At 35.8% G+C, this 26,147-nt stretch overlaps 2 protein-coding genes and 1 pseudogene across 3 annotated transcripts; 1 reads left to right on the top strand and 2 right to left on the bottom strand.

The window, feature by feature from the left end:
• The first annotated feature begins 3,005 nt into the window (after nt 1-3,005).
• LOC147522284 (elongation factor 2-like) lies at nt 3,006-6,808 on the top strand (annotated as a pseudogene). The gene is made up of 4 exons (XR_015212924.1): nt 3,006-3,096; nt 3,196-4,811; nt 4,844-5,471; nt 6,644-6,808. The product of XR_015212924.1 is annotated as an elongation factor 2-like (transcript).
• Nucleotides 6,809-8,662: 1,854 nt separating this feature from the next.
• LOC147522283 (F-box protein At3g07870-like) lies at nt 8,663-10,150 on the bottom strand. The gene has a single exon (XM_086592470.1). It carries the CDS (start codon nt 9,975-9,977, stop codon nt 8,775-8,777), a length of 1,203 nt encoding a protein of 400 aa, XP_086448596.1. The 5' UTR covers nt 9,978-10,150; the 3' UTR covers nt 8,663-8,774.
• A 770-nt stretch (nt 10,151-10,920) lies between these two features.
• On the bottom strand, nt 10,921-18,211 carry IBS1 (Protein kinase superfamily protein). The gene is given in 10 exon segments (XM_086592445.1): nt 10,921-11,349; nt 11,629-11,671; nt 11,674-11,763; nt 12,055-12,573; nt 12,686-12,797; nt 13,408-13,505; nt 14,667-14,894; nt 15,525-15,842; nt 16,158-16,442; nt 17,574-18,211. Coding segments are annotated over 10 exon segments (2,061 nt in total). The 5' UTR covers nt 17,922-18,211; the 3' UTR covers nt 10,921-11,329.
• Between the last annotated feature and the right edge of the window lie 7,936 nt (nt 18,212-26,147).

Here is a 26,147-nt window from a genome sequence, read left to right as displayed (position 1 = left end):
AGCCATTATGTTTTGGTAAATTCAGTTTTGGCTGCTTATCATCAATCAAGTCTTCCCCTTCCATATGGTAGGAAACTCCAAATTGAGTTTTACCTGGTTTAAAACAGTCCCATGGATGATGAGAAGAGATGGTGTGAGGCAGGTTTTCGGGTTGCTTGTGGCTTATTTGAGCTGAATCAAAAGATGAATGAAGAGAAATACGCAGAACAAATGTACTTTTATAGACATGTTTTTGGGTTCAGGATGTAAGCGTAACAGACAACACTTTGAGATTTACCCGAATAAAGGGGAAGTTTGGGCAGTGTTGGGGGATTGGAAGTTAGTTAAGTGGTCGTCAATAGAGTTTGTTAAACTGTAATCGATTTTGAAATGTTTTGGCTATCTCATTCAGTGAAGTACTGGAGTAGCTAGAATCAGTACTTATACAGGATTAGTCCCAAGAAAGGAAATTTGAGCTATATACACAAATTGAAATAAGAACTGGAAGCAGTTGACTATAACAACGACCAATATCTGGTTTTTGAGATCCTCGAAGAGTTCTCTGAAGCAAGTAGGATGTGAGTTGCCTGATTGGTTGAGGTTAGGTTGTATGACCTTCCAAAGACATTATTGACATGGCAGCTTTGAGTTGCCAGTGCAGATCTAAAAGTAGAGAGTCAAGCACTGTATCACATTGTGGTTGTTAGTTTGTTCTAAAGCCTCTCTACTTTACTGTTCCAAAATAAGCGCATTCCAGAATTTACTGTTCCAGGAATCAAGTGCTACTGCATTCCAGATAGCTCGATACGCTGGAAGGTTTTGCATTGCCCAAGGTCAAGGAACTTATTTTCTTTCTTTCTTTCTTGCTGCCAAGGATTTCAATTATGATTGGGTGTAAGACCATACACTTATTATGATCACAGTAATTTGCTGTACTTCGCTGCTGTTTTGTTAGTAACAAACTAACAACCACGATGTGGTACAGTGCTTGGCTCATCCTTTGTACTTGCGAAGAGTTCTATTGCAATGCACTTCAAAGTAAAGGCATTCTTGGTTTACCGAGTTCTATGGGTGGATTTGTTGCATAAATGCTTATTTAGATATCAGATATTTGTACTATCGAGGAAAAAGATATCAGATATTTGTATCTATCTCATAGGGATTTTGTCAGTTTTCATTGCTTTCATGATTTAAGTACATTTTTCCTTTTTGTTTTGGTTGATCTGTCCCTAATCGACTTTTATCCTTTTTACTGTTTTTACGTTCAACCTTGTAGTTTAATTGTTTGAGAAATGAATAAGTTTTGAAAATGCATCTGCACACTTTATTAGTTATGTCGGTAGTATTGATTGTATTTAGTTTCCTTTAGCTAGGTTCTTAAATTGGGAAATGATAGCCACACTCATTTGGTCAGGTAGTCAGTGAATGCCTTTTCTTTTGGACTTCGATATCTATTTTTTCATGCATGTCCTATGTGTAATAACATGGCATAGTTGTTTGAGAGTGCATTGTTGGTGACTTGGTGCCTCTAATTTTCGTTCCACTAGTGATGCTTAATTCTGTTAGTATTCATTCTTCTGTGCACATTTGTCTTGATCTGTTATCTTCCTTGTGAGGTTTTCTTGTAAGTACTTGATTCAATCCTTTACCCACCCCGCCATATGTATGTATATATATTTATACATACACTGTACATCTGTGGAAATAAGTTCTTTCATTTGTGTATGTGACTGTTATTGGTTGTACATTGGCGTTAGCATTCTTGTTGAAGTATTTTTGGTTGTTTTGTTTAACAGCTGGCCCACACGGCCACACCTCTCTCTCTCTCTCTCTCCTCTCTCAAATTTTCTTTTGTATTACCTATTTGTTAGAAAAAGTTCTGTGACTTTGTGGACTTGTCAGACGTCAGCACTTAATTTTGTATCAGGGATTGCCTGCCTGTTAGTATCTAGGTTTTTCCATTAGTAGGAGCCTCTTTTAGCCTTTTAGTTTATAGAATTTTGTCTGATCATGTTTATCAAAAAGTTTATGAATAAGATGCATATTTATCAAAAAAAAGAATTTTGTCTGATCATGTTTTAGCTGACAAAATCAATTTCTCAATCATGCTTTCCTTGAGGTAAGTTTAAACTTGGGTTGCATCTATGGGGAGGGTTTTGTTTAATTTCCCCTCTTCTCTCCCTCTGAAGTTCAGAGTGCTTGTTGAATTGAGTCTACATATTACTAAGGACTCTCTCTCTCTCTCTCTCTATCGAATAAGAGATGGGAAAGTTTTAGTCAGTTATTGTCCACTACATAGACGGCTGGGTTTGATGAGCCAATCTAATTTATAGCTTTTCGAAGTGCTGTATCTTTGTTTTTTGCTGACAAGATTGTTCATGTAGTTGCTTGGCCTCAACATTATCCAAACCACTACTACTTTTGATTATTGTAATTATATATTGATTTTTTGCTTTATATCAGCTCTATAAGGTAGTTTTTTTTCCTTTGGTTTAGAATAACATTATTTTATCATTAATGAATTAATGAAGCCCCATTATGATTTATTTTCTTCCTTTTGTGTTATCCATTTCTTGATGTGTTGATTTTTAGTAATATTGAGGATTAAGTTATTAGATAAATCTGATAAACCTAGTAATAACTTAAGTTTAATGATACCCAGTCTCACTGTACATGCCATATCATTTAATCTTGCTTGGTTACATAGGCGCTAATTTTTTAACACGCTTTGTAATGAAAAATCTGCTGTTCTAACTAAACAGATATTGGTCCTGCATCATTGTTAATATCAAACACTAGTTTTTCCATCTTACATCAAGTTCCTCAAGGTCATATTGGGGTTTATTGGAGAGGTGGTGCTCTTCTAAACGCCATTACTGTTCCAGGTATAACCATGATATATTCCAGCTAGGTTTCTAGATAGCTTGGGCTTATCTGCCCATTGGATTTAGATTTACGTCATTTATTTATTTCCATTTTTTGCAGGCTTCCACACAAACCTTACACTTAGGACTCGATTTGAGCCTATGCAGATGAAGTTTTCAGAGGAGGTCCGTTAGATTATGGACATGAAAGATGACATTCGTAATATCACTGTTATTGCCCATGTAGATCATGGTAACACATATTTTGTGTGTGTGTGCTGTTTTTAGAATCTCCAAACCTAGTTTTGATTTTGATATGTATATTCAACAAGTATATGTTGAATGCTTTCAGGTAAAACACTTGTTGGTTCGGCTGGTGGTCAGGATACATCTAGGGATGTTAGGGTGACTCTTACCCGGGCAGATCAGGCCGAACATCGTACGACAACCAAGGCTACTGCCTTTTCTTTCAATTATGAGTTATCCGACAAATCTAGATATCTGATCAATCTGATTGATTCGCCTGATCACATCGATTTCTCCTCGGAGGTTTCAGCTGCATTTCGTATGACAGATGGAGCGCTTTTGGTAGTAGATGGTATCGAGGGTGTCTGCATGCAGACTGAAACTGTTCTTTGTCAATCCCTTGGAGAACTGGTAGTTCCTGTGTTGGACATAAACAAGATGGACCATTTTATTGTCGATCTACAGCTTGATGGCGAGGAGGCATACCAAATGATCCAAAACTCCATCATGGATGCCAATGTAATAATGGCTACCAATGAAAGTCAACTTGATGGTGATTCATTGTTTTGTCCTGAAAAAGGATCCATTGCCTTCTGTTCGGGTCTGCATGGCTGGGCATGTACGCTTGCTGACTTTGCACAAATGTATGCTGTAAGATTTGGTAATGACAAGTCGGTACTGGTCAAAAGGCTATGGGGTGAAATTTTTTTCAACTCTCGTACCAAAAAGTGGACGACTACAAACACTGGTACTGATACCTGCAAGCGTGGTTTTGTCCAGTTTGTCTATGATCCAATCAAGAAAATTATTAATTCCTGTCTGAATGACCAGAAGGATGATCTGTGGGATTTGTTGGACAAGCTCAACATCACCATGAAGGAAGATGAGAAGGATCAGCTGCATGGGATCGATTTAATGTTGTGTGTCATGCGTACTTGGCTCCCTGCTAGTACTGCTTTACTGAAAATGATGATACATCACCTCCCCTCTCCTTCTAAGGCTCAGCAGTACTGAGTTGGAAGTTTGTACATGGGCGAGGATAATGACCATTATGCTAATGCAATCAGGAGCTGTGATCCAAATGGACCCCTCATGCTGTATGTGCCAAAGTTGATCCCTGCATCTGACAAGGGTGGCTTCTTTGCTATCGGGCGCATTTTTTCTGGAAGGGTTACAACTGGAATGAAGGTTAGAATCATGGGTCCGGATTATGTGGTCGGCCAGGAGAGAGATGTGTTCACAGCGAGTGTTCAAAGAACAGCTATATGGATAGGTAAGGAGCTGGAATTTGTGGACAATGTCCCTTGCGGGAACCTAGTTGGGATGGTTGGATTGGACAAGTTTATAATGAAAAATGTGACTCTGACAAATGACATTGAACAAATGGCATTTCCATTCTGACCACTGAAATTTGCTGTTTCACATTTTCTTGAACGTGCCCCAAATCTCTCTTTTTGTGAAACTGTGCTCCAACAGTCATTGCGTACTGTAATAGGAAGGTCTGTAAATGGGAGTGTCAGGGGCTTATGAAAGAAACACCATTAGATATGAAGCTCGTACAAGCCATAGAAGAAGGGCGTATAGGTCCTGGGCTAAATCATAAGGAATGCAGCAGGATTTTAACTGATGAGTTTAGCTGGGATTCAGATACTGCAAAGAGGAACTTGTGTTTTGGTCCAGAGACCACTGGTCCTAATATGTTGTTACTAGATGGTTTGAATGGTCACAAAAAAAGGAGTTCATACTTTCGGAAGAATATTACGCTTCGATATTTTGGGCCTTTGTGGCGGCTTTCCAGGAAGCTTCCAAGGAAGGTGTATTGGTGAGGGAGAACATGAGAGGCATTTGCTTTGAGTTGATGGACGTGGTACTTCCAGCTCGCCCCAAATACAGAGGAAACAATCAGATTGTATTTGCAGCAAAAGCAGCAATTTATGCTGCCCAAAGGACTGCAGCACCATGGCTATTGGAGCCTAGTTACATGGTTCATATCCAGGCTTCTGAGGAGGCCCTTGGTGCCATTGCTATTCTTCTGGGTAAGAAGCATGGTAAGATCAGGGAGTCGATGCTGAGTCAAAATTGCCAAACCTATAGCATTAGAGCAGTTCTACCCGGTAGAGAGTACTATGAGTTCTGTGGTGCACTAAGCACAGCAACTTCTGGAAGGGCCTTCCTCCTGCAGTGCGCGTTTTATCAGTGGGAGCCAGTAAAATCTGATCCATTGGAGGTTGGGTCTCCTGCATGGGGTCTGGTGCGAGCAATCCGTGCGAGGCAGGGCTTGAAGGATCCTCTCTTGGAATTTGAGAACACGCCCTACGGGGAGTATTTTGCTCTGGATATGCGGGCATTCTTCTAGTGATCTGAAAGACAATCAGCATGCAAGTAATTTTCCTTCACTTGACGATTAAGCTATTGCTGTCAAGTAAGCTCATATTAGATTATCATTAAGAATCAGAGCTCCACTATCAAGTGCAAACTACTATATATATTTTGCACTATCTGAAATATTGTGTAAATAAGAACCTTATCTCTTTTGTTTACCGTAACTTTTGATAGGTTCACTGTACCTTCTAAGTAGACACTAGCTCCAACTAAGACTAGTTTTGCTACCTGGAGAAAAATAATTTAGAAACTTAACAAGCACAAACTTAAGTTTTACTACATATAATTACGTACTTTTACGTTTGCTTGTTCTTCGCCATCCCAGAACTCTGGTACAGAGTAGGGGGTTTAGGAATTAGTGGCAATGTGGCATTGTTCCCCAATGTGACTGGTCTTCTCAAAGTATAGAAGGTTTTGAATCTGTTTGGCAATCAAAAGATGTGACATACGTGAGTAGTCTATTTAATTTGTTGGAACTCTTAACACTTTTGCCAGCTTAGAAGACAACATTAGGATCTCCAAACAAAAAATGTTCCACAAAATGCAGGAAGGGTTTATGATACATGTCAGTCAGTCAGTCAGTCACAATTTTGTATGCATTTACCACAAAGACACTTGGTTGTGTGTCTTTACTCAAATTATATAGTTCATTAAATATTAGTTCATGGAAAGTAACGCATCTTGCCCTAAAATGTTTGACGCATCAATGGTTTCATGTTTGCAGTATAAAATTAGTGATAGAGACTGTAAGTAAACACTCACAAAATTTTGAGATGTAAAGCATTAGATGGGACTTGAGAGGATGCAATACATTTGGTGATGCACCAAGCATACGTAAATTAGAATATTATGCCAACAATCCCAAGCCTAGAAACTGGATTGACATGTTCCTAATCTGGGCAGAAGATGCATATGAGCATATGAGGATCTGAACAGCAGAGGAATTTACTGTCTTATTCTCTTGTATGAAATCTGGTTAACCAGGAATTCAATTAAATTTGAAAAGAGTGTCTTCGATCTGAGACACAGAATATTTGGCACATCAACATGGAAGCATTCAAACCAGTAACACAATCTCTTCAAGTTGCTATGCCCTCTGCAATAGCTAGTACTTCTGAAGATATTGCTTCTGACATCTGGTCATATTTCTCTTTTGATGCTGCATATGACAGGTGTACATCAAAAGGTGCAGCTGGAGTGGTTTATAAGAATGCAGATGGTAATGTACTAGGAGCTGGATTTACAAGATTCAAGGCCAGCAGTGTGAACCAGGCTGAGCTACTAGCAGCAGAATTAGCAGTCAACCTTATTACAAAAATCTCTCCTTCTGCAGCAATTCTACAAGGAGATAACAGAGTAGTCATTAAAGCTTTGGAGGAGGAAGAAGACACTTTAGATTGGAACTTTACTTCTGTTCTGAGAAACATTAAAGCTTGTTTCATCTGTAAGTGGATTAGTGGAACTGGAAAACGGAGAGGCACATTCTGTAGCCCAATTTCTTAGGTTGTAATCCTGAATATTTTGAAGTTTAATATATGGCAGATGAAAGTATCGGAAAAAAAAAAGGGATTACAGACGTTAGCCAGAAACCAATTCAGAAAATAGAGATTATAAATGTGGAGATAAACTTCTTGTTGGTGGTAACTGGCAAGTTGGATTGCCTGCAGGAAACCAGCTAGTACAGTAAGTAGATGCTAAGAGAGAACAAGATGCTGAGAGATGCCAAAAAACGATTGTATTCAGAAGAATCAAAGTTGTTTATAGTTGAGAATTAGCACTTCAACAGTATATTTACCTTCTATATTGCACCATTGTTGATATGTTAATTCCTTGATGATTAGATGTGCTTGGTTTAAAGGGAAGATCCTCACGATAGGAAACATGTCTCTATCCTTCCAGATTCATAGGATATTTACCTTCAGATTTTATTTTATTTTAATTTATTTTGTGATATGGGTGTATGTTTCCTATATAAACTCTAATTTGTTTTGGGAAATTATCAGAATTAGGAAGGATTTCGGATATAGTAGTCCACACATAGCACTCCTGCCTCGTAAAACTATAAATATAGCATCCCATTACCAGTTCACTAAGTAACGCCTACTGCTTGAATTCACACGTTGAAGACTTCCAGTACTCCAACACAATAAAGAGAAATAACATTATTTCTCCTCTAATGGCAGATTGGTCTAGTATTCCAGAAGAATCCTGTATCTTGTCTGCAAACGACTTGATACGTTTGTGGAGTACTTGCAGTGTCGCATGGTTTGCAAGTCGTGGAGATGCGTTTCTTACAACTATCCACTACCACAACTTCCACTGCTCATGCTACCCCCAAAAAAAACCACATCAACATGTTTTCATTCCTTAATTTCTTGGTCACACCAAAGGATTCCTTAATTACCATACGTGGTTTATTACTCCAACACTACTCCAATACATAATTGCTACTTGGTAGAATGGTTGCTACAGGTTATTCGACATGGAGGCGGATATGGATTTCGTGGAGAAGGATCAAAGAGCAACTATACTACTTGGCAAGAAAAGTTCCACCATACGTGGTTTATTACTCCAACACTACTCCAATACATAATTGCTACTTGGTAGAATTAAATTTCCACCTTTTTAAATTTGATTTTTTTAGTAAGTGTGGGATAATGTGAATAGCTTAGGGCAACATGCCTTGTTCTTGGGTCTTAATGCCTCAGTAGCTGTATTGGCTTCTGACTCAACGATATTTAAACGGAATTGCATCTATTTTCACTGAGTGGAACTAAAGTCGACATCTAAAGCCCTTTGGACATGGGAGTTTTTAGTTTGGAAGACGGAAAAGTTCGACATTTTTCCACCAACTTCACTTCTGCTTCTCCTTGTTCACCCCCTGTTTGGATTATATTTCAAATGGGCTGATTGTTATCATTTTTGGGACCTCATTGTTGAAGTGGATTGCATCACAAAGAAATGAATCAACAACGGCTAAATCAATGTGGGCCTCTAATATATTCAAGTGATGTTCATGGTTTAATTATTCTTAGTAAGCCATGTTTAAACAAAAATGAGTAAATCCCGTTTTTAGTTTTTATCATATTTGAAAGTGTCTCGAAGTCCAGTTTATATATGGTTGCAGGGTTAAAAAAATGTGTTTTTAGTGTTTTAGAAGGTTTCAAGATGCTTTGAAGGAGTTCTCCGTATAATTCTAACAAAGCATATTAGAATTCCTAAATATTTCCTAGAGCTGTAAAACTAAGACTTACACAACTCAAGATGAATGACAATTACAAAAGTAACATGATAACCCATTGATCATTTAGTACATAATCGCTTCGTTTTCCCATTTTCAACTTTTTTCTGGTTCCCCAATTCCCTTCTAATCATCATTTTTTTTGGTTTAATCTCACTCACACTCTCACCCAATTTCCTTCTAATCATCATTGGATTTCCGCATATAGCGTTTAGTGATACACAACTCTTCATGTGCCCAACTGCTTCAAGCCTTGATATGTTTCCATGATCTTTGATGACCTTTAAACTTCCGGTGTTTGGATCATAAGAAAGAAGAACCACCCCACTGCGCCAAAGCAAGACTTCACCATCTTTGGTAAGAGCTAAAGGTTTATAGCCTCCACCACATTTTATGGTGTGTTCCTTGGTCCAATATGAGTTCTCCTTCATCATCCAAATTTCAAGACTTCCATTAGAACAATAATGATTCACACAAAGACAACCTCCTAACTGCACTAATTCATAGTTAACTTTACAAGGTGTAACACAAGATGGTGATGGAACCACTCGAAACTCTTCACTTGCCAAATCAAACGCGACTATTCTGCAGCAGTAATCTACATAACTGCCTACACCATTCGGCTCAGTTAGCCAATGAAGAGCTCCATTCACCACAACTCCCGAAGAATTATACCACCTTAGAAAGAACGGGGCATTTCCTTTACTCCTCCACTCAGTATCCTTACCGAGCGTGTACACATGTACCGGCCATTGGTTTAATTTATCACGAAACAATATTCTAACAGCCTTGTACTGATTACTAGAACCATCATAACCAAATCCTCTTACCATAGGTGGTCTAGGATCCAAGTCATGTTCAGAATCACTAATCTTTGGAAGTTTGATGCATTCACGCGTAAATGGATTGCATACATAGCTAGGATTATTACTAATATCGTTAGATATACACATCAAACCATTGCAAGAACCAACAATAGCTCGTTGAGTGCAAGTGAACTTAATTGGGCATCCACTAATTTTTGTTAACTTGTAAACCTTGGCATCATTATATTCTACATAGCAAAGCTCAAAATTCTTCATTAAGAAAATGAAACCCAAATCTTTGTTTTGAGTTTGTAATTGTTGAACATATTTGTGAACAAAGTAAGGGTCATAGGTTATATTATTAGACCATGACTTGCAAACATACCTGCTTTCTGACAGTGAATCAAAGGGTAGTCTTAAAAGTATATCTGATATTGTTTCTGTTGGTAGCTTCTCCATTTCACCCTTCAATTGAAATACAAAGTTAGATAAAATGATGTGTGGAATTTGAGGAACTTACTTAATATATGAAGAGTTGGGAATTGCGTGGTGGACAGTGAGCACGAGTGAGAAGGGGGGAAGAAGGGAAGTTTCCAAGAAACTGCCCATGGAAGTTTTTAAGGAAAGGAAAAGTCTTTATCAACACACAAAATGAACTGAAAATTGTGAACACAATGACGTGGCACTCATCAGGCAGGGGGTGCGTGTGTATTTCTCAAAGAAGTACTGAAAATCAAGGTCTCTCAGCTTGCCACGTCATTGTGTTCACAAATTGTGTTCAAAGTGTGTGTTGATGTAGAAGCACTCGGAAAGGAAATTAGGAATCTTTTATTTTCCTTTTCCTCCTTTTCCTTTTTCTTTATCTTTTTTTTTAGTATCATTTACATTGAACAAAAAAGGTATAAAACTATGCTAATGACTCTTTCATGGACAAATTGTTATCAAATATTGGAATGAGTTATAACTTATAGTTATATGAACTCCACCAACATCTCTGCCAAAAATCAGCTTCTAATTCATTATATTTAGTGGTAGAGTACCTTTCGAGTCTTCATATAACCATCCCCTATAACTATAGCGAAGTAATTTATTTGGATCATTCTGTTTCTTCTAAAACTTTACTTATTCTTGTTGAATTTTATAAAGAGCATAAATATTGTGACTTATTTTTCAATTTTCCATCATATTTTATGTGGATTGGGGACATAACCTTTTTGAAAGGGAAACTGTGGCATTAACTTGTAATGCACGGAGCTATAGTTGCCCTTTGCTGTGAACTGCGTAGAATTGCATAGATTTAAGAAAAAATGTTGCCTCTGTAACAACTTTGTCTTAGTTGAGATTGGGATAGCTCCTGAGAAGTAAGCTTCACAGCTTGCTATATGTGATATGTGCAACCTGATGATCTTTTAACCTTTACATTGCATTATAATGTGTTACATTCATCTTCCCAGAAACAATACTGGTTAAGCCACGACTACATTCTGTTTCCGTTGAAAGTATACATTAAAAAATCCGTGATAAAGCAGACTGAATTCTTCACTCACCAGTGACACTGCTCTTGTTCATCCTTCCCCTTCATCATTATCATGGTAGGGCAACTCTGAAGGTTACTCAAATGTGAAGTTGGTATTTGCATGTTTGCCATAATACTAGTTCTCCATTTAGTTGCTGTGTAGGAAAAGGTCGGGGTTGATGCAGTTCAATCTAGATTCTTTTCCTGGCTGGAAGGATCTGAAGTTAATTGGACTTCTTACCCTGGTCTGTCGGTGAGTACTGTTGAATACATTAGAATACAACATAGCCAAAAGCTATTTTCCGTGCTTTTTGCCTGCCATCACCAATAAAATTTTAGAACACATGCAGCATTGCACAAAACAATCGGTATACGTACTGAAATATGGAATTTGGGATTATTAACACTGAAGTTGAAGTGAGCTAAGAATGTGAAATTGCATCAAGCAATTGATATATGTACTAAAGTATGGAATTTGGGATTAACACTGAAGTTGAAGTGAGCACAAAAAATAGAGAGGCTAAGAAGCCGTCACAATTGGGTGGGTGTCAACCAATAAAAAGGAAACATAAATTAGATGTATATTCCTCTTACCTCTTTGAAACCATGATCTCCGCACTGCTTGACGGATATGGCGCGTTCGTGTCTCTCCAAGAGTTCGTCAATTTTATGTGAATGAGTCAACAATGGCCCTGAGAACTCAACCATGCTTCCTTGATCCTCATAACGCTATCAATATTCAATGAAATGGGATTAGAAATTTAACAGATCAGATGGAATTAAGTTAATTTAACAGTTCTTTTCCATATGATTCAACTGAGAAAGAACTAGCGTACTAGACCTGTTATGTTTCCTGCAAAATAACTAGAATAAGTAGCTTACTGAAAAGAATATGAACAAATCTTATTTTTAACTTGTTGCTGGGAATGACAATTGGTAATTAAAGCTCATTCTACTTAATTGGTTGAGTTAAGACTTATCAGTAGGTGTTTCTGATAGCATCTAGTTGCATTAACTTACCGAATCGTATCTTTTGCTAACTTTGCTTTTTTGAAAATTCTCCGCTGAAAATTCCTGAGAATGGTACATGTCAGATGCATCGAAAGAATCTGGACGCTCATACTGACTCCACTGGTTCCGCAGTGCACGCTTAACATTGTCATATGGGTCTTCGTCTCGAGAGTTGGTACTTGTCCCATCTATGGATTCTCCATTTTCTTGACGTTTTGACTCGGAAACACTTGAGGAATCTAATGCACTAGAAACTTGACTTCTTGAGCTGGATCTACTGTTTGATCTTATGGATGCTGCATCTTCTTTTTGCCTTCTTGCCCATGCAAAGCCACTTGATACTGGGACATCTAGAGGTCCTGAAAAAGGAATGTCCCCTTGAGATGCGTATTTTGTGTGGGAAGCCTCATAAGACATTTCAGTTGATGGTTTGGGAGGTTCATCACTTCGTCTAGCATCAGCTTTTTCTTTTGGCAAATGTATGTTATCCCTATTTAGTTTTCGGGTAAATTGAGTATTGAATTGTTCCTGCAGATATAACCAGCCAAAGAACATAAGTTATGCTTGGCAGTACTGATGATAATTCTTGAAAGAAAGAAGGAAGACACTGAGGATAAACTACAGAGAATCAGAGAGAGACCTTTACTGGGGCAACTGATTTACGAGTTAATACATGTTCCTTAAAAGCTTTACTTGCTTTTGCTGTTTTTCTTGTTGCTTCAGGTCCACGTGTTCTTCCACCATTCTTCTTCCTGAAAAGAACATCCGATCCTGAATAAGTTAAGAATAGTAAAAGTAGAACACTCTGGTTAATTTATTATCGAAAAAAAAAGAACACTCTGGTTAATGGAAAAGAAAAGAAAAAGTAGAACACCCTGAATGTCCTGCTAAAGCTGTCCTGTTTGGGAAACTACCCTAAATTAAAATTGTAAAGCTACCACTGCAGAGCCACATACAGAGCTATAATCATTGACAACGCCTACAAAGCTTGATGCCTTGCCTTAGCCAAAATGAAGTCCTAATTTCACTAAAAAACAACTGGTTATACACTGCTTTAATTATCTGCCTTATTGAAAACAGAATCAGTTTTGTAGTCTGATAAATAAAGTGGCATGACCCTTCAGAATCAGAAGTCCAAATCAACATTTCAAAAGCGCACAGACAAACTTTAATAGTTTTATTAGAAAATTTATAGAGTATGCCCTCATTATTCAGACCCTAAAATATATGCCCCCATTATACTACAAACTCATTGGATATATATACTCTGAAAAGGTTTTATGAGAAAGATTAAAGTTAGTCTACTAAGAATACAAATTTGGTTAGTAACATTTCATTGAACATTTTGGTGGAAGTACTGACCTTCGTGCTTCCTCTCGACTTTTCGCATCTATCTCCTTGTTGGGCGGGTACTTCGGCAAGGTTGCTGGGTCACTTGCATAAGGCTTTGTTGTGAAGTACTGTACATAATACACCAAATATATCAAACTACAAGCTGCAAATTATCTGAGAGAAAAATAATCTCACAGTAGAAATTAAATTTGGACGCTAGAAGAAGTGCAAGTGAAAAGTAGTAGGACAATCAGGAATCTTCTACAACAGTTGCACAAAATTGATTACATCTTCTTGGAGTGGTCGAGTGGATGCATATTAACGGGATGTGGTCTGGATTGGTGAGTAACCATAATGCGAAGGCCACATCATTCTCCATGTTGAGAACTAAATGCTCTAAAAGCTCCAACTTGTAGAGAGAGGCACCGACAATTTATATCAACTGGATCTATCATGGGCTGGAATACCCCCCCTAAGTGGGATCACGGGTCATACACTCAGTAGGCACATGCATAACCACATACTCCAGGCGGCAAAACAAAACAAACATTCCCCTTCAACAACACTGATTTTTTTTCCTTCATCTTTTCTCTCTCTAAATACTGTCATGTTGAGCCAACTTGAAGACCTCCTAGGCAGGAACCTTTATAGTACCACGTTGAGAATAGTTGCTCTAAAAGCTTGAACTTGTTGAGAGATGCACACATTTTATCAACTGGATTGATCATCGGTTGCATCACTCCCTTTAAGCGGGATCATGGGTCATACACTCAATAGGCCCAACCCCTGGGTGGGAACGCACACACCAGAAAACACTACATAACCCCCAGTATTTATGTTGACACCACATTTTTGCAGTCAACATTTAAACATGGATACACATAGTGAAACTTCCAGGTGACATATAAGTAATATACATTGAATAATACAGCACGTACAGGTGCAGATATGACAACTAAGTAATAGATAAGTACATCATTGAAATACAGTACAACTAAGATATGACAACTGAGTGTAGTTGACGCTTGAACATCATCATCAGAGCCTTAAGGTAAATGTTCATGGTATGCTATACACACTTGGATTTAGATTTCTTTAGTTGAACAAAATAAAAATAAATTATTAAGGTGATGGTTAATGAATGAATATAATGTTACATGTAATATCCTCATCTTGCTGGCACTCCTAAGGTGCACGGAAATGGCTACTTATTTGTTTTATGGTTTGCTTTTCAGAATGCTAAAATCAAGGAAATCTACTACTTTTTTTCAAAGAAGAGTTTTAGTTACCTCAGATGCAAGAGCAGAGGAGGCTGTGCCACGTTTATATGGTTCCACAGAGAGAAGAGTTTCAATCAAATTTAATGCAGTTGTCGGAAATGCTTTACATGTCTCGTAAAGAGAAGTCTCATAAGGATGCTGGGGTTTGAATATAGTTGCATGAGGCAGTTTAGATTTCTTCCAATACTCATCAGGTGGGGAACCACAAAGCTTGAAGATTTTGTGTAATTGCTCAACCTGTAGATATGGAAAAACATCTCTTACGGGAGAAACAAAGGAAGAGGGAATGGAGTTCTCAGCAGTTACGGAGATAATCAGAGATAATTAAACAAAATCCGAAATCAGATTGTAGTTCTCCTGTTGACAGAAAGAATAATATTTTATTACCATACTACTAGTTTCCGTGTTACCCTCAAATGTTATATAGTTTCAACTGTTAGTCATCAAAGCTTTCGTTATAGATACATCCCCAGTTATAGTCCTCGTATAGATAAAGCTTTCGGTCTAACTAGTGATAACTTATTAAATCTTAGTTCATAGTTGATAGTTCATTTTCATCTTTGAGTTTATACAAATATACTAATATAGGTATGAGGCAGGAGAGTGCTGTATTATATGGAAAATGATACCTGGAAGTAAATACGAATTAAGACATTTTCATAGGTAAATTATATAATATGAGTTGAACAAATGAGCGGTGGAGCAAATTAATGTCAACTCTGCACTATGGATCCCAAATTTCCATTTCCTAACTCCTTCAAGTATATGACTAGCATCACATTAGGCAATACTGCATAATTAGGTAGATAAAAAATATGAAGAAAACTGTAACTTAAATTGACTGTGTAATTTGGACAGGTTGATTACCTCAGTTCTTCCTTGAAGGATAGGCTTTCCCTGAAAAAGTTCTGCAAACACGCAGCCAACACTCCACAAATCAACGGCTGCTCCATAATCAGTAGACCCAAGGAGGAGTTCAGGAGGACGGTACCAAAGAGTCACAACTCGACTAGTCAGTGGTTGCCTTTGTCCAGAGCTGAAGAAATTTGCCAGACCAAAGTCGGCCATTTTTAGAACTCCTTCGTTGTTAACTAGAAGATTAGAACCTTTAATGTCCCGATGCATTACACCCCGTGAATGGCAATGCTCAACTCCAGATAATAACTGGTGCACATAGCATTTCACCTAGAAAATAAAAGCAGGTTGGACCTTAATCTGTGCCAAGGTGATTTGGCCTTGATCTCAATTGAAGAACACAACCACTTGCAATTAATAAGAGGAAACAAAGTTCAACTACATCAATCCTGAATATGTAACTCCACCAGTTGCAATTTTGAAAAACAAAAAGACAAATATAAACACATTCTGCTCATTATGCTTGCATAACTCAAATATGACAGAACATGGACAGTATCATGTGACGACCTTGAGGCTGCTACTCATTTATGGCATAATATTTTCATGTTTCTATCAATTTTTTTGAATATTTAAATAACTAACCTGGGACTCGGTAAACTTGATGTCAGGGGAAGATGTTAATCCAGCAAGATCATGCTCCATGTACTCGAATACAAGGTATATACTACAGGATAATCGCGAAGTGATTAATCCTTCCAACTTCACAATGTTTGGATGGTCTAATCTGCGAAGAATCGTTATTTCTCGTGCCATAAACCTCACACTCTCTGGGTCAAAATTGTCGAATCGAACCTTCTTTAGAGCAACAATCTTTCCAGTATCGAGATCTCTGGCTCGGAACACACTGCTATATGTTCCTTGTCCAATCTACAAATACAAATCACATAGAATAAGATACTAGACACAGCTATAGCTTTTCGAGGAGAAAAAGGGTTTTTAAATAGAGCTTTTCTTACCTAGTGACACCAGGAAATAAGAAAGAAAAGTAAATCTTAAAACTCAAACGCATAAGTTTAAGGAAAATAACTATAAACAATAGTAGGCTAGAGCATAAAAGAAAGAAAGGCACTGTAAGCTTCCAGTCTTCTAAGCGAGCATCTCATTGCCTGCTCAGTAATACTACAAAAATGATATGAATGAAGATATACTGAATAGTTGCCTTTATACGTCGCTGACATATATAAGCATGCATTTTATTTTATTTTTTAATGTTTTTAGGTGAAATTTCCTGTTTAGCACAGAAAGCATAATTAAATCACGTGTGATATAACTCCTAATCATCACCACCAAATTTCCAGTAGCAACTTTATCTTCTGTACAATAGAAATTAGCACTGGCCAAACACATCTCCTGAACCTGTGTCATTTCTGTTATATGGACATACTATGCAAAATGCATATCGTACATTGAGTAAAAATCCAAGAAAGAGGACATATAACACAGCTAAAACCCATAAACATCACAAATTGTACATAGAAAAAGTTTTAGTCAGTTTCTTAAAACTCGTGGGAAAAGACTACCATATCTTTCTCCAGTTAGTTTACTCCTGCAAATGAAAACTCTTCAACATAGGTTTGACCTTCCAAACCAGTAGGTAAGCAACATAGAGAAAACCATAGTTACCTGACTTGTATAATTCCATGTGCAAATCTTTCACAAGTTTATGAATGACAGCATAAAGTGTAATTTTATAGTACAATCACTGGAAACAATACAACATCATAGATGTAAAATTGTAAATATAAAAACTTGATCACATTTACAAATTTGCATATAAACATAAGAAGCTTTTTACACCAAAAATTTCTTAGACCAACTAACCGAAATAAGCTTAATTTCACTGAGTTAGAATATTAGGTGAAATAAATAGTATTTTTTTCTTATGAAACTTGAAACAACAAAAGGCCAATGCAGCATTTAAAGCATTTCCAAATCAATACCAAAAGTCAAATAAAATTGTAAAAACCAAATTAGGAAAAATTGTAAACTACATTATACCTTCTCCAATTTCTCAAAAGAATCAGCTCTAAGAGGAATCCATCCTCGAATGGCTTCACCAGCAACAGCACTCAACCAAGGAGGCCAGCCAGCAGCAACTTGTTCACCTTCAACATATTTCTGCAAATTCCCCAACCTCAAACTAAATGAATCTCCCCCACCATTAGAACTACCCCTCCTAGACTCTTCAAATTCGCTTCTACCTGACTCCACCTTCTTCTTCTCACATTCAGCTCTATATCGAAGCGATGTAACCGATAACTCTGTCCCATTATCATGAAACACACCAGAGTAATCTATAGTAGGCGTTACCGCCACCGCCTGCTTCGAAGAAACGCACCCACCCATTGTTATTTATCAAAACATTGAGTAGTACATTCCTCGAAATGGCGCAAAATGAATTAACCAAGTTTAGATAAACAGCTAAAACCTGTGTTTCTTTCTTTTATGCTCCTCTTTTTTTTCTGGATTTTTTTGTTAGCGAGATTTGCGGAGAATGAAAGATAGAAGATATTAATGGGTAGGAAAATTAAGCATTTGTAACAAAACATTGCGTAATCTACGCATGAGATGAAAATAAATGAGAGAATGACTCGTGGGGTCACCATTGTTCCACCTTTTGTTTGTAAAAAAGAGCCAAAAATTTTATTCTTTCTTAATTCTTATTGTATTATTATGGATATATTAACTGTCATTTTCTATTAATTCTCTTATCTTTTGTTTTTTGCTGCATTGCCATGCTGTTTCTTATTGCTATTGCAATGTATAGGTTAGTTGGGTGGTTGGATGTTGTTGACAATTTAGGTTTTAAATATTATTCTAGTTCACATAGTGTGATCGATAACTAAATAAGAAAATGAGCAAAAGAACAACAGCAGATGGACTTAATCAAACAAGGCTTTTAAGTCAAAAGAGTTGATTAAAGAAAGAAGGTGAGAGAGAAAGAGTGGGAAATCTCATCACTCACTATGACCTTTTCCTTTTCATACATCTAGCTACTTCATTATAACATGACCCACTTAGCTATATTGTAAGACGGACATAAGTTTATATCTTCATCAGTACGCATTTTCTTTACCCATTTGAGAAGCTCCTTAACGTTTTATGGTTAGATCTGCACTTTCTAGCTTAGATTTCAATTTTTACCATTTATAAATATCTTCCTTCAATGCGTCAAACAGTATAGAATGACACGTTTTATGAAACATTGCATGTCCTCTTTAAAGCTCTCTATGTTTTGGTACCTTTTTCCTACATTTCTCTGCTTCTATCAGTTTTCTTCTCGTGTGCAGATATAAATGTTCTTATTTATTTTTTTGCTCACAGGCATCTCATCCAAAGATGTTGAAGGCTTTGACATGTATAGATTGTTTATCCAAAAACAAATAAAAAAAAAGAGAGAGAGAGAGCAACTAGTTTCAGTATTTTGGTTTCGTACCTATCATATCATTGTATTTACGTTAGCAAGAAAATTTATGTTAGTTGTGCATTCCTATTATTTATTTTCCACTGCTCGATCTTTCATTATATAGACTACTAATAAGCTATAATGACTGCCTCCCACGATCCATTAGGGATCATGTCGTAGTAAAAGTGCACTCAATTGCAGTACTCCTTCACACACTAAAAAACACAAAAGAGCTTTCCACTTATTTACAGTAGTCTGTTTTACTAACAGTAAAACTCAATCTCTCTTTATGCTCATTACATTTTAGGGTTAACTAGTATTACCCCCCACTAGATGAGCCAATTAGGATTCCCCCACTAGAGGGCCAATTAGGGTCTTTCCCCTAAACACACATTTAATTTGGATTGACCGTTAAATTTCAAGTCAAACAACTGAAAAATTACACAAATATTCTCATTATTTTCAAAAAACAAATGTTCAATTTTAATTAGGTGGGGACAATTGTATTATTTTTAGCCATTTGACTTAAAAGTTAACAGTCAAATCAAATTGACCGTGTGTGTGGGGGGGGGGAGGCAAACCCTAATTTCCCTAGTGGAGGGGGATCCTAATTGGCTCATATAGTGAAAAAATAAAAAAAATAAAAAAAATAAAAAAAAAAAAAAAAAATAAATATTAGGTACAGCTTAAAATAGAGGATTTGGTTCCACATCATATGGTTGCTGGGGATGACAATTTAGTATGTTGTCGCCCATTTTGCCTCCAATTTTGATACAAGAATACAAGTTTTATTTGAATATATTCCACCTCTACCAAAACCAATAATACCAATTCAAAACATTAGCTTTACCAGAAAAACAGTTTAAAACTTTAAATTTTGGCACATTATTGTTTAGAGTTTACCCGTATAGGATTAGGATGTGGGCACTGGGCATCCAACAATTTCACTGTAGATACTAAGGGATACATATAGTAGATATTGGACCACTAAATTCGTCATTTATATTCATTAGAAAAAGACGTTACATACAGAGTGGGTTACACTGGTAAGGAAGGACGGAACCATTCATATATATAATGATATAAAAAGTATATATTAAGTGCATTACATCGGTCATGTGCAAAAAGGAACACCCTCGGATTCTTCCTACTTCGAATGGTAGTAGGCATGAACAAAAAATCAATCACAATCCATGCATATATAGGTGCGGCAAAAATTAAAGAAAAACTTAGCTGTTTAAATCCCAATTTGGATTTCCTACATTTTACTAACTAAAAGAGGTCAAACTAAGTCATTAATTAAGCAGCTTTTCAAAACATGATATTTAAAAGTAGTTACACTGTTACACATCTTTCCCATATCAAAACCTAGGCTAATTATTCAATCTTATCTTGACAATCAGATTTAGAAAATGGTTTTGGTCCATGACAATAATTTCCTTAGAAAAGTTAAAACATCTGCTCCATGGAGGTTGTTATTGCACATGAATGTTCCCAGAAAATAAAAGAAAGACATGTATAATGCGGTAATGCTTATGTTTGTCGTTTTTTATCCCCGAAGGAATCATGCCAAATTTTTGAATTTTGATATCCCACATTATTTTTATTTATGCCTTTTTAGTTCCCCATCCATATCTAAACAAAAGTCTATATCATATGTTATGCCTATTTCCTCCCTAAAATGATAGGATAAATTGATGATTGCTTTGTATTCGAAAAATTGCTGAACTCCAACATCTAGTATAATCTGAAGGGACATATATGGTGGGCTTTTTCCAACTGAAATTTTGGCATGGACTCTTCTTTAACTAACAAACTTTTTCTTTTCGACCAAACTAAAAGACTGGTAGGTTAGATCTTAGGTCTTTTTGGGCTGTAATCCTTGTTGCGTTATTGAAGCAATTAATTCATCTTTGACTTAGTAGTCTTTTTTGTCTCAAAACTCAAAAGCCTTTCTCTTCACGAGTTTTGTTTGGTTGCAAGATCAGTTACATACTTACATCTCACTTTGAAAATTAACCAAAAACACGCAGACACACATCAAGAATTTGGAACATGGTCCAGCCATGCATCATGTATAATGTTTTCCAGAATTTGCTCTATATATTGTAGTTTATACAACCGTTAATTTTGCTCATCCGAAAAATTATGTATAATGTGCATGAGAATGAGACTACCATTGCAAGACAAATTAATTTGTATTTCATTGAAGAACATGCACTAGTGCTAGTCGACATGGTGAAGTCATTTCTCAATAACGTTCAGTTGTGATAGACCAAAAAAACATAGTAGTATGGAAGAATGAAGTTCTACTGTCGTACTATAGTGTGTTTCTTATAAAACTCAAATCGAAAAAAAGTTGGTGTCACTAAAGGCTCACAGAAGTTGTGTACTAAATGATCGTTCAGTCAAATTAAGTTGTTGAAATTTATATACCCTTCATTCAACTGAACAAATTTCTGATTCAGCAAAACTTTTTTCTAAAACAAAATTATTTTATGAAGTATATGTTCCATATTGCCAAGCTACACGTCTTAGCTAATCAAGCAACACTCCACATTACTGCGAACCAATTGGAATGGAGCATTTTTTAATCACGACTCATGAGAATCGAGCACACACAACAGTTCCAAAGCTTACAATGTACGTTGGCAAGGTGAGAAAACTCACCATGACCATTTTGGGTTTGGGTTTAGAAAGACGACAGATGCAAGTATCCTAGGCCCAAACGTTATGATATTTACTTATTTAGTGGGGTGTGGGCCGGAGCATAAAATTCTTAAAATTTTCTATGGGCCTTTCTAATTTCTATGCACTGTGGGCAGGAAATAGTTCTGGAACGAGAAACGAGTAGGGCACGGAATCGGGTTGGGTAGACCTGAATCCGACCCGACCCGATTACCGAATACATTGGGTTCGGGTCGATTTTCATATCTATTTATGTATTCGGGTATGTTGGGTTCGGGTTCGAGTTCAGATATAATTTTTGGGTTTTTTTTTTTTAATTTTTAGTGTTATCTGATCGGGTTAGTCGGGTTCGGATATTAAATTTCGGATATAATCGGGTTCGGGTTCAGATATTGTGAAATTATTCGGATTCGGATTCGGATATAGCCATATCCGACCCGAACCCGACACCTACCCTAGAAACGAGCTACGATAAAGCGACAATAATTTAGTTTCTCCAAATACAAATTATGTTTGAGAAAAATTAGCTGCAGGAGATTTTCAATACTAGTGGCTGACATAATTTACCAATTTATAGAGAGAACGTGTACTTTCACTGCATTTTTTATTTTCGATAAATATAATTTCATTACTTTTTAAAGTAAGTTCCTTAATATTTTGTTACTGATCTAGAAAGTGCATGTGTTAAGCGAAAAAATGACACGTTGCCATTCAAAAGGGTTGAAGCGTAAATGTCCTTCCATTGATTAATAGTAATGAAGACTAAAATTTCTATGGGCCTTTCTAATTTCTATGCACTGTGGGTAGGAAATAGTTATGGAACGAGAAACGAGTAGAGCAGGGAATCGGGTCGGGTAGACCTGAATCCGATCTGACCCGATTATCGAATACATCGGGTTCGGGTCGATTTTCATATCTGTTTATGTATTCGGGTTGGATTCGGGTATTTCGGATTCGGATATAATTTTTGGGGTTTTTTTTGAATTTTTAGTGTTATCTGATCGGGTTAGTTGGGTTCGGATATTAAATTTCGAATATAATCGGGTTCGGGTTCGGATACTATGAAATTATCGGATTCGGATTCGGATATAGCCATATCCGACCCGAACCCGACATAATCCCTGCCCTACCCTAGAAACAAGCTACGATAAAGCGACAATAATTTAGTTTCTCCAAGTACAAATTCTGTTTGAGAAAAATTAGCTGCAGGAGATTTTCAATACTAGTGGCTGATATAATTTACCAATTTATAGAGAGAACGTGTACTTTCACTACATTTTTTATTTTCAATAAATATAATTTCATTACTTTTTAAAGTAAGTTCCTTAATATTTTGTTACTAATTTAGAAAGTGCTTTAGGCGAAAAATAAAATAAAAATGACACGTTGCCATTCAAAAGGGTTGAAGCGTAAATGTCTTTCCATTGATTAATAGTAATGAAGACTAATTATTGAGTGGATTGGGATAGAGAGAGAAAGTATATATTAAGAAAAAAAATAATGTTGAATATTTTGGGAATATTTATCTTTTTAAGATTTTGTGATTAGTATTATTTTATTAAATTTTAAGGAAAGAGATTAAAAATCAATATGTAGTAGAGTATATTTGGACAGAATGATAAAAAAGAAGTAAAATGGCTAATAGCCTAATGTCACTTGTCAACTGAAACACACATTATACAATTACTATCTTTCGAACCCGTCATACGAACGGGTGCCGTTATAAAAGTATTAGCAACTATGCATAACTATGAGATATGAATATTATATTGACCACTCATCCAAATTTCTTGCAATGTGAAAATCCCCCTTTCAATAGAAAGAAAGAACCCACTATTGATAAAACTCTTCGACTTTTTGTTGTTGTTTAATTAGTAATATAAGTTTGATTGAAGTTTTGGGAGAATGCCCAAGGAGGCGAAGATCACATTGACGCTAATTGAATAGCAAAACATTACGATAAACACCATTTTAAATGCAAACTATACTTGTCAAGACATTCCTATTATATATGATACAACTATGTTTTGAGGTTAGTAATACCAAATTCTATTAATCTTTCTATTGTTTCCTTGCAAACATGGCTTTAAAAAATATCATATAAGTACATGATTCACAATGTTGGATCATAAAAAAAATTCTAGTCAATTATTCTTTAAGGTTAGTTCATTACATTTTCATCCTGCTTTGGATTTTCCGTTAATTATTCTTTGAGGTTAGTTCAATACATTTACATCATGTTGCCAATTCCCCGTTAATTTTTTAGGATAGTTCGATTCATTTGTATCTAGTTTCTAATTCTCTGTTAAATATTCTTTGAGATTAGTTCGATGCATCTAGTTTCCGATTTCTTATTAATTATTCATTAAGGTTAGTTCCATGCAATTGCGTATAGTTTGTGATTTTCCGTTAATTATGCTTTGAAGTTAGTTTGATGCATTTGCATACAATTTTTTTATTTTTCTTTAATTATTCTTTGAGGTTAAATTGATGCATTCACATGAAGTTTCTAATTTCTCGTTAATTATTCTTTGAAGTTAGTTCAATGCAGTTACACCTAGTTTTTTATTTCTCGTTAATCATTCTTTTATATTTGTTCAATGCAGTTACATCCATTTAATTTTTTGATTTCTCGTTAATTATTTTTTGAGGTTAGTTAGTTGCATTTGCATACAGTTTGTAATTTCCCATTAGTTATTCAAGATTTCAAAGTGGTGTGTAATACCAACTTCTATTAAGTCTTCTGTAGTTTCTTTGCAAACTTGACATAAAAAAAAAAATTATACATGATTCACTAAGTATGATCATCAAAGAATATCTACTTTTTTATTTTTTGTTAATTATTCTTTTAGGTTAGTACAATGTTTTAGCATCCAGTTTTCGATCTCCCGTTAATTATTCTTTGTTATTAGTTCCATGCAATTGCGTCAAGTTTCCAATATCCAATTAATTATTTTTTGAGGTTAGCTCGATGCAATTGCATCAAGTTTTTGATTTCCTGTTAATTATTCTTTGAAGTTAGTTCAATGCTGTTGTATCTAGCTAGTTTCCAATTTCACGTTAATTATCCTTTAAGATTAGTTCAATGCATTTACATCTTGTTGCCGATTTTTGTTAACTATTCTTTGAGGTTAGTTCTATTCATTTGCATCCAATTTTCAATTTTACGTTAATTATTTTTTAGGTTAGTTCGATGCAGTTCCAACCACTTTTTGATTTTCTGTTAATTATTCTTCGAGGTTAGTTCAATGCATTTTTATCCAGTTTTTGATTTCCCATTAATTATTTTATAAGGATATTTCAATACAGCTGCATCCAGTTTCTGATTTCTTGTTAATTATTTTGTGAGGTTAGTTCAATACATTTGTGCGCATCCAGTTTCTGATTTTCCATTAATTGTTTTTTGAGGTTAAGTCCAAGCAGTTGGGTCCAGTTTCTGATTTGGCATTAATTATGCTTTTAGTTTAGTTCGATGCGTTTGCTTTTAGTTTTCGATTTCTTATTAATTATTCTTAGAGGTTAGATCAATGCATTCACATCCAATTTCTGATTTCCCATTAATTATTCTTTGAAGTTAGTTCAATGCAGTTGCATCACCTATGTCTTAGCTTGCTCATGCATTGATGATAGAGTGATCTTCCAAGAAACCATCCCCTTTCTCACTGATCCAAAATAAAACCCCACCTTACACACAAATCTAAACATTCTTAGAGCATTATGTGATGGTTCTCTTTTTGGTCTAATATTTTAATAGGTTATGGACTATCACTACATAATAACATATGATTAGTATTGATAGTCTATACAGTACAAAGAGATTTGGGCCTTCTATAGATTTGAGAATAATGATGTTTCGTATTTTACCTAATATATATGTTTTGCAAGGTCTACATGTCTTAGAACTTATCATTTTCTCATAACAATCATTAGTTATTTTCATTATTATCGTGTCTGGTTGTCATCATATAAAAACACGTGATTGACATTTTCCCTTGACATTGAGGATATAAAACATGATATTGCTGCTGAAAATATAAGTATTAGGACAGTTAAATCACCATGTCACAAACATGATTATCTACCTTAATTATTGAACTCGGCCTTAATATGTAAATAGTGAACACTGTCCGGGTTAAATGTCTCTCCAACATACTACTTGACTTCTGTAACCGTATTACCTATTACTGTTATAACTTAAAAGTTGAGTACTCGAAACTCGTTTATAATTGATCCAACTTTGTTAACAATTTTTAGTGCAAAAAAAAAAAAAAAAAATCTTGTAACTCTATGATATAGGGGTTTTGTTTCTTTTGGGGTTATTTTTTAAGTGGGTTTTCTAGGGTTTATCCAGCTAAAATTTCTAATTTAAAAGAAAAATTAAGAAAGAGTGTTTTTGTGGGACTCTTTGTTGAACCCCCATTACATGAATAATGGAAACTCCTAATTTGGATTTTTTTTTTTTTTTTTTTTTTTTTTTT

The sequence above is a fragment of the Coptis chinensis genome, chromosome 1 (genome assembly GCF_015680905.1).
Source record: "Coptis chinensis isolate HL-2020 chromosome 1, ASM1568090v1, whole genome shotgun sequence".
Taxonomy (NCBI): Eukaryota; Viridiplantae; Streptophyta; class Magnoliopsida; order Ranunculales; family Ranunculaceae; genus Coptis; species Coptis chinensis.
This window is presented reverse-complemented; position numbering and strand designations above follow the sequence as displayed.

Excerpts from the sequence above, each read along its gene's own strand:
- LOC147522283 (XM_086592470.1), bottom strand. The coding sequence starts at position 9,977 with ATGGAGAAGCTACCAACAGAAACAATATCAGATATACTTTTAAGACTA.